Genomic DNA, 9,518 nt, shown 5'->3' with positions numbered 1-9,518 from the left:
AGGTTTTAGGAAGGAGCTCTCATGCCTTCTTCCCAATTCCACTGTTGCTCCAGGAGCTGCTTCCATAGCCCCCATCCACTGGCTGGGGGAAATTGGGACGCCCTGTGATCAAGTCAGAAGCTGTGATGGTTTTAGGAGTTTTGTCACTGTCTCATACTTGGAGGTGAAACAAAATTTAAAAATTCCTTCCAGTAGCACCTTAGAGACCAACTAAGTTTGTTATTGGTATGAGCTTTCGTGCATGCACACTTTCGGCATGAGATGTTTCTCAGTAAGTGAAGTGGTGGCGTGATGAAGGGAATAAGAAAGCAATCCTCAGCATTTCCTGGTTATAGGAGCATCCATTCTTTTACTGGAGTCTCTTGGGGGAAAATACTGCTTTTAAGGGATAGTTTCAAGAGTCATTATCAGGAGTGCTTTGGACACCCTGCCAATACATGGAGATCTTCAGTGCTGAAAGGGCATGTCATAATCCATTTGCTGCTTGCAGTAGATGAAGTGCACATAATTATACAAACTCATATCTGAAGCAGATGTGGCAATCCATGATAATTAGGTCTGATTATTATAAATGTCCAGTTTTTGCACCACACTGTTTTCATTATGTAAATTTGGTTTAATGAAATGGTTGCAGGTTTAGAACTTCGGGCTTGTTTAATGGTTGTGGGGGTGTGAGATGATCAGTATAAATACCAGCGTCTCAGAGGAGGAGAGCATCACACTCACCTGCCAGACTCCTATCATCACAGCTGAAGCCAAGGTAAGCAGCTCTCCTTTCAAGCATCCATGCAGCCTTGTGTGGGGTGATGTGCATCTTTACAGCAGTTCTTTTATCATGGGTAGTTCTTCAAAACTGTGGGTTTGGTGATAGAATGTATTGCAGTGCAGAGGTAGGAACAAGTATATCTGTATTCTGAAGGATCCTGAAATGACAAAGCTGTTTTGGTCTTCCCTCAGAGCTTTTGAATTCCATCATGACCACCCTGCCTGAAGCCAATGCTAAATTCGCCGTTGACCTTTTCAAAGTGTTGGCAACTGAGCACCAATGCGACAACCTTGTGTTCTCCCCTGTGAACCTCACCGCAGGCCTGGGCCTCCTCGCTTATGCATCTGGTTGTGAACAAGCAGATCAGATCGAGAAGGTGGGTCTAACCAAGTAGTAGAGATGCAGCCTTCAGACTGGCCTCATCATTAGCAGATACCTTTCCATCACCGGTCATATTTGATACAAGTTGAGAAATGACCTCACTGTGGCTTGATCCAGTAATAAGCCCAGTCAACGTCTCTGCACAAAATCCCATAAATGTGCAGAGATCAAAGAATATTGCATCACTAGTCATGGAGGTGAAATTTGGTTGAATGGAATGGAAATCTTCCAAATTTGTAGTTTTCAAAACAATGTATGAGCCAAAAACAGCTCTTTTTAAATAGATTTGTTCTTACCTGTACTGATTTTGTAAAAGTAATATTTACAAAATATCATATATTAGGGGGAAATGTGCATAAAAATGAAGATGTTAGTGAAAGTAGCATAACACATGCATTATATTGGGAAAATTGCTTGCAGAAATGTGTACATTAGTAAAAGAAAATGCATCTAAAATGGGTTTATTAGGAGAATTTCATACTAAAATGCTTGTGATTAAAAAAATTGCAAACTGTTGGAGAACTAAATTTAAGATTTGATTCCTTCAGTTCTCATCCTATATGAGATTTGTTGCTATCAGCTCAAGGCAGAACCATAGATTGCCTAAAGTTTGTTTCAAAGATTAGTATGCAGGAAGATATCCATCCTGCCAATGTCACATATGATCTAAGAGTCATGTGAATCGTCCCTAATATACATATCAGGATAATAAGTGCTGCTGTTATAATATTGCCTGTGCAACTGAAGCAATGTTCCAATTTCATTCAAGGTCCTGCATTGGGATGAAGTGAAAGAGTGTGACAAACCCAGAAGCAGGAGCCTGGGACATTCAACAACCAGACTAAGAAGGGTATGTAGAAGAACGCTTGGATAAAGTTGTATTCCTCCCCTGCCCATAGAACCCAGCTTGCATATTAGTATTATCTCCTGTTATCTCAGCATCAAATCCATGCCTGTTGGGAAGAAACATATCTGAAGGAAGAACAGAGGCAGCGTGCAGTCAATCAATGGAAGCGCAAATGTCATTTTCACAAATACATTTGAAACAAAATATTCAGATGTGAAGTTAACTGCCCCTCCTTAAGTTGAATGGGGAATACAGCCTGCAATTATTTGTGGTATATTTGTGGCTTCTCATTTGTGGTATCAGTGCAACATTGGGAAAACTATACAGTTCTATGAGTCTACTTAAGGATACATACATTTTGTAACTTCATTGCAGGCACAAGAAAAAGTTGAAACCTGCCCCAGACCAAGACCCCGTCCTGAGCCAACCAAGCCTGAAGCAACTTGCCCCAGACCAAGACCCCGTCCTGAGCCAACCAGGCCTGAGCCAACTTGCCCCAAACCAAGAGCCCGCCCTGAACCAGAGCAACCTAAACCTTGTGACAAGAGACGAGTCATTCACCGCCCAGCTCCTTGCCCTGAGCCCGAGCCCGAGCCACGTTGTCCTAGACGCGTAAGTTGTGAAACATCTGGAGAGTTTCATCTAGATGATTTTTTCTTTATTTTTTATTTAAAATTTAGGGGGCTGTCTCTAAGCATTCTACATGATACCACACAACTTGTTATAAAATCAACAGGAAAGTAGGGATGACACCGCTAAATTCTTGCTTAGATGTGAAGTTCATTGGGTGATGTTGAGTCAGTCACCATCAACCCCCATCTAACGTTGCTGTGAGCATAACATTGAGTAAATCACAAGAAAGGTGTGCTGGGATGCCTGGAGGGATTCAGATGTGATAAATGTTTACTTCAAAGTAGGCATTCCTGAGTTCAATATGACTTTCAAGTAAGCATTCTTGCCTGAGATAAGGGTATAGATTTTCTTTCTCACAAGACAAACCCTTAAGAAGCAGCCAGGTGTCATGAGAATTAACCTTCTATTTTGAATCCTTAGGATGTTCCCTGCTACGAGTGTGAGGAGCCTGAAGGAATCCATACAGCATTCAGCAAAATCCTTGCGACTCTTAATGAGCCCAGCAGCAACTATACCCTGAGCTTTGCCAACAAGCTCTATGGAAACAAGGACATTGCCTTCATCCAGGTAACTCTAATTTTGGCTCCTATGGGTGCTCCACTGCACTGCGAGAACCAAGTGCACATTGCAACCTGCAATTGACTGTATTCTACCATAAATGGGTTCATCATCTACTGGTGTCTGTCAAAGCTGTGCCTCATTCCCAGGCCATCAGAGGAAATGATAACAATTACTTGCTCTACAAAGTGCTTTACTTGCAAAATCCAATGGTGTGGTGGTTGCTGTTGCTTTTATTATTATTATTTATTATATTTATACCCCACTCATCAGGAGGAATTGGGAGGAACTGAATTTTTGAGGGTATTAGGCAGCAATTGGAAAATTCCCAAATGAGAAAGGTGATTATGGATAATATATGGATCCAATGTTTTCTTGTTCTGTTCAGAAATTCCTTTACTGTGCTCTGAAACTGTACTTGACTGAAGTGGAGAACGCTGATCTGCATAATGCCCCAGAGGAAGTGAGGAGACTCATCAACCTTTGGGTCGAAGTCCAGACACATGGTAAGACCACAGGACACTCCAATGACTTCTTGATATAACTTTCATGACAGAGAGGTCATGATTTTTATTCTGCAAACCAGGAACCAATTAAATCTTACTGAACCAACAATCAGTTAAGAGTCCATTGTGGGATAGCCTCTACTCTCTTCCAAACCAGAGGAAAGGTCAGATTATCAAAATAAATTAAACTGGTGCCCATACTATTTTGTTTATTAAAACATTTAAATAACTCCATTCGGCTGCAAAGGACCACTCAGGGTATAATTAAGTACTTCATCTATCAAGTTGCTTAATTTATCTCCTATAAATAGTGAGTTAGAAGTTTTATGCTAACTCATATGGAGTAATATTATACTTAAAATCTGAATATATATATATATATATATATATATATATATATATATATATTTAAGAAAACCTACTATATCCATTTCTTTCCCAGGTAAGATCAAGGATCTTCTCCCCAAGGACAGCTTTGACTGCCTTGCTCAGCTCCTGCTGGTGAATGCTCTCTACTTCAAAGGACAATGGGAAGTGAAATTTGACAAAGAGCTCACAGAAGAAGCTCCCTTTTACCCACATCATGCAGATGAGGTGAGTTAGAAACATATTCCTCACTTCCTTGCTTCTTTTTTGCAGAGACAATGTACCTTGTAACTTCCAGAATACATGTTTAGTGTTGGAGTTGAGTTGCCCCAATGAGGTCTTGATGGAGGTCACTTGAAACACTTGGTGCAAGGAAGGCTCTGCAATGCTGGACAGTCATCACCACTTCTAGTTGAAGATGATGGCCCAAAACTAGAGTTAGCTGTCCTAAAGCCCCACTGCTAACAATGGGGTTTAACTTGGCGACTTGATGCCAGTCCAATTGATTTCAGTTAGGCATGAAGATGACTAAATTTAGCAGGATCATTGTTGAAATTATGAAAGAGAAAAATCTGCTCTCTCCCTTTTCTTTTTCCCTGGGAGTTTTTTTGCAATGCCGAACCTCATGATGTCTGAGAAAGAAAGGAAGAAAGAAAGAACTTCCCAAAGCAAACTAAGTTCCTTCTCTCTTTTTAAATATTTCCTTTTTTCCTTTTCTTCACAGAAGGAATGCCACAGCGTGCAGCTGATGCACAGGAAGGGTGTCTACAATGCAGGGACAATTGACCTATGCAATGTTCAAGTCCAAGTTGTTGAGATCCCCTACAAGAACAATGAACTGACCTTCGTTGTACTGCTGCCAGTAGACTGCAATGCAGAAGCTCTTGAACAGGTAAATGGTCTTTCCATTCCTATGATACTGTCCATGGTCTTATTCACCTTATCCATCTCTGGCCCTCGATTTCAATAATACTGGTGTGGAAAAAGTCTGTTGGTATATTTTTCTTATTGTATTCACCCTTGTTTTGATTCAATCTGGGATTGGAATGATATCACTATAACTTCTATGTGTTCCTCTAGCTGGAAGATGGACTTAGCCACGAGCATCTGCTTGACCTGTCCTGTCATCTGAAGGCCATTGAGGTGGATTTGGCCATTCCCAAGTTCAGCTCAGAGAAGAGCATTGAAGCCAACGAATACCTGAATCTTCCGGATCTGACTGACCACGAAAAGGCCGATTTCTCTGGAGCAACCACAACAGAAGGTGTGGCTCTGACTCAGCTGGTCCATGATGCTGCTATCGAGATTGATGAGGAGGGTGGTGAAGAACCAGAGCCAGTCCCTTGCCCCAAAGATAGGCGTCCACGTCGGGAACCTGTGGAGATTCGGGCTGACCATCCTTTTCTCTATTTCATCGTGCACAATTGCACCCAGAGCGTCATTGCTCTCGGTAGATTTGCTAAGCCAGAATAAGAGAAGAGTTCTGATGCATGGAACAAGATCAATGGAAAACGGATATGGAAGATGTTTTATAGAAAAAAACCTAGTATTTTCCCCTCTCTGCCTCATATTTTGTAATGTCAATCATTGCAGATATTTGGTCCAAGAGAACTTTCATTTGGTGGTGGGCCTAATTTTCATGGTATGATAATGATGCTGTTGTCCTACCGGTCTGCAGTTCTTTCTCCGCCTATTTTACAACTTTTTGAGGAAAATCTTGCCTCCTGAGTGCTGAATATTGTCCTAGTTCTTAAACAGAAATCTAGGTAATCAGAACAGCTGATAAAACAGAAATGTCTATATTCTGAATGGAAGAGAGCTTCTTTCCCTTAAGGTCTTGCATGAAGCGCAATATTCAGGGCGTGCAGTTTTCCGTGTTACTATAGCACTGTGATCGAAGAAGCTGCCCTTCTTTGGGCTACAGTTGACATCAGAATGGAGCCTGGAGGCAGGAATATGTCACTACTCTGGAATCTGCTTCCTGATGAATGTTTTCCTGTTGATTCCTGTTGCAATCCTGTCTGAATAACTGAAACACATTTGTATGCCTTCTGCTGAATTACTTTCCCTGAAGTCAGCATGAGGATTCCAGCCTACACCTACTTACCTTTGAGTAAGCTCTGCTGAATTCAGTGGGACTTACTTTTGAGTTGACACATATAGCATTTCAGGACAAAAAGAGTAAACTGTAGTCTGGCTCCTCAAACTGATCCCCCCCCTATGATGTCTGTGAGACTATACTGTTTCTTTGAAACCTATGAAACCCTGTTGCATCTTTTTTTCTGAACTGCACAATATCTCAATAAACAAAGCATTTAATAACATTGTTGTTTTGTCGTTTTCACTTATGTGAGGTGAATTGTAGAGTATGGGTTCTCAAGAGCTGTGATTAAAAGTCTTCCCAAGGTACTCATACAACAGTTTTTTTAAGCCTCACCTAGTGTTCTAGAGCCAAACTATAAGATAGGAATTCCCCATTCACATCCAAAAACTGAGACACAGGAATACAGCTAGAAATACACACAAACGTAGCCACGCAAACAACCCTCAGTTCTGCTCCCCCTCTCAACTTAAACACGGCTAGACAAGACCCCGCAGCCCCATGTAAACAGTCAGTCAACCTCCCTGAAAATAATCTCTACCCAAACACAGGGAAGCAACATTTCCTAAATAAACCAATATGAAAACTGTCAAGCAATACCCACCAAACCCACCCAAACATAGTGTGGTGTAGTGGTTAAGAGCAGTTGACTTGTAATCTGGTGAACCGGGTTAGATTCCCCACTCCTCCACATGCAGCTGCTGGGTGACCTTGGGCTAGTCACACTTCTCGGAAGTCTCTCAGCCCCACTCACCTCATAGAGTGTTTTTGTGGGGGAGGAAGGACAAGGAGATTGTTAGCTGCTTTGAGACTCCTTAGGGTAGTGATAAAGTGGGATATCAAATCCAAACAGCGAACTGCCCCTCCCAAAAGGACTACACGAACCCAGCCAGGATACTCTGAAAATACACACACAAGGACACACATACCCCACAAACTGCATACCGACACAGCCAGGAACAGCCTTCCCTCCAGCTGAGAAAACCCCACAAAAACATAGCCCAGGAACACTGCCAACCGCTTACACAAGCACAGCCAGACAACACCCCCCTTTCCCAAACCCCCAAACCCCAACCAAGAACTATCACCTTCATTCCAAAGCTCCCTCGACACACAGCCAAGCACTCCATCTTTCTAACCACTCCAAAAATCCTACACAAATGCAGCCTTGCAGCATTTTGCTCCCCTCCAAGATACCCCACACAAGACACTTGGGCAGCATGAAGCCCTGTCTCCACTCAAAACACTCAGTCAGACTATCACCTGAAATCCCATACAAAACATGGGGGGTGGCGATCACACAGGGTCCCTGGACGTTTGACGGTCTTTTTTTTTTAAAAAAAAAACTTTTATTTTGCTTTAAACAAGTACATATAAATATAGACAACCAAAATTACAAAGGAAAATTCCTTAATAGTAATGAAAAAAACGGAAAAAAACCTACAAAAAATATTGAAGTACATAACACAGAACATAAGCAACTATGGGAAAGATAAAAGAAAAGAAAAAAGAAAAACAGGGGAAAAAGAAAAAGAATAAGGAAGATGAGCCAAAGCAGGAAAGTTCATCTATTGTACACTTCCGTCAAGCTCACAACAGATCATTATTCTTACCAATTAACTCTATCCGCATTCCAAAGGAATCCCTCATCTTGGTATCAGGGAGCATTTCTCTATTCGGTATCATTCTAAACATAACCAGGTCTTTCTTGCTGAGCCCTTGTCCCCTAAATAATTATTTAAATATTCCCATTCTTCTTTCGCCAATTTTTTAGGTTTATCTCTTATTGCATATGTTAGCTTTGCGAGTTCCAAGTACTCGCACAATTTGACTACCCATTCCTCTTTAGTGGGTGTCTTTTTCTCTTTCCAGTGTTTTGCCACTATAACCCTTGGTGCTGACGTTGCATACATAAATAGCCTAGTTTTATTTTTGGGAATATTTTCTGAACGCATTCCTAGTAAAAATTCTTCCGGTTTCTTGCTAAATATAGTTTTTATCAATCTCTTTATCTCTTCATAAATCATATTCCAAAATCCTTGTATCTCTAGACAGGACCACCACATATGGTAGTAGGTTCCTATCTGTTCCTTACATCACCAGCATTTGTTATTGTTTGATTTATTTATTTTTGCAAGTTTTACAGGGGTCAGGTACCACCTGTAGTACATTTTCATAAGATCTTCCCTTATAAGGAAACAAGCCTTGAATTTTATATTTTTAGTCCATAATTCATTCCAAATATTGGGTTTGATCATATGTGCCAGGTCCCTCTCCAATTTTACTGTAATTTCTTTGATATCTTCCTCCTTTCTTTTACAGTCTATTGATCCCTGTGTCACCACTGTGATTGCTTCCCCGCTGCCACCAACCCGTTTCTCTCGGGTACACACGGAGTCCAGACAGTTGTTAACATTAAACCAAATAAACAAGTTTATTTTATAAGCATTAACAAGTTTATGGTTTCAGATAATTTTTCTTGTCAGTTTCTTAATCTTAGTTTCTTTACTGGCCTAAAGCTTCCTAATAACTTCTAACTGATTATCCCAACTGTCTATCTGACTCCTCTTAACAGATTCTCTCACTCTCTCACATCAAACTATCCCAACCCACAGACTTATCCTCCCTTTCTCTTCTCTAACACCCGACTGACTCCTTAAGAAGAAGAAGAGTTTGGATTTGATATCCCACTTTATCACTACCCTAGGGAGTCTCAAAGGGGCTAACATTCTCCTTTCCCTTCCTCCCCCACAACAAACACTCTGTGGGGTGAGTGAGGCTGAGAGACTTCCGAGAAGTGTGACTAGCCCAAGGTCACCCAGCAGCTGCATGTGGAGGAGCAGGGAATCGAACCCGGTTCACCAGATTACAAGTCCACTGCTCTTAACCACTACACCACACTGGCTCTCAACAACACTAACTCTAACTCTAACTCCTCCCCTTGGGTTCCCACTTGCCAATCACTTCACACTCATTTAACCCTTTCCGTATGACCCAGCATGATGTCACCTAGGAGGGCAAACGCCACAGGGGGGAATTCACATAGTGAGTTAAATAAAAAGTTGAGAGATGAACATACTTTCCTTTGCAATGCTGAGGTAATCTCTAAGAAAGCAGATAGCTTTTTGTTCTTAGTAGGGACGAGTTGTCCTGCCTGTTTTTGTTCTGCCAGTTTCTCATATTTCCTTCTCTGCACTCCACTTGGTTTCTGCAGCAATTTTCATTTTTTCCCCCAATACATTTTTATTCAAGTTATGCAAGAACAAAGAAAAATCAAAATACAAAAAATATAACAATATAAGTACGTATAGACACTCAAAATAAACATAGATATACCCATAACTTTATCAATATAGAAAT

The 9,518-nt window shown here is 41.1% G+C and overlaps 1 protein-coding gene and 1 long non-coding RNA gene across 3 annotated transcripts; one reads left to right on the top strand and one right to left on the bottom strand.

Annotated features, from left to right (window-relative positions):
* The first annotated feature begins 710 nt into the window (after positions 1-710).
* Positions 711-6,379, top strand: LOC310714221 (serpin B3-like). Its single transcript, XM_083519460.1, has 9 exons — positions 711-760; positions 958-1,142; positions 1,917-1,997; positions 2,370-2,606; positions 3,048-3,194; positions 3,574-3,691; positions 4,134-4,285; positions 4,782-4,949; positions 5,138-6,379. The coding sequence occupies exons 2-9, from the start codon at positions 975-977 to the stop codon at positions 5,528-5,530; spliced, it is 1,464 nt and encodes a 487-aa protein (XP_083375586.1). The 5' UTR covers positions 711-760; positions 958-974; the 3' UTR covers positions 5,531-6,379.
* Positions 6,380-8,564: 2,185 nt separating this feature from the next.
* LOC310714529 lies at positions 8,565-9,159 on the bottom strand. Of its 2 annotated transcripts, none has more exons than XR_014529871.1 (2): positions 9,071-9,159; positions 8,565-8,806 (listed from the first exon to the last, which is right to left on the bottom strand). It is a non-coding gene; the product is annotated as an uncharacterized lncRNA (long non-coding RNA). The 2 variants fall into 2 exon arrangements; XR_014529872.1 differs by having other exon boundaries at positions 8,565-8,813; positions 9,071-9,139.
* Between the last annotated feature and the right edge of the window lie 359 nt (positions 9,160-9,518).

This window comes from Podarcis liolepis (genome assembly GCF_965112155.1).
Source record: "Podarcis liolepis genome assembly, chromosome: 8".
NCBI lineage: Eukaryota > Metazoa > Chordata > Lepidosauria > Squamata > Lacertidae > Podarcis > Podarcis liolepis.
This window is presented reverse-complemented; position numbering and strand designations above follow the sequence as displayed.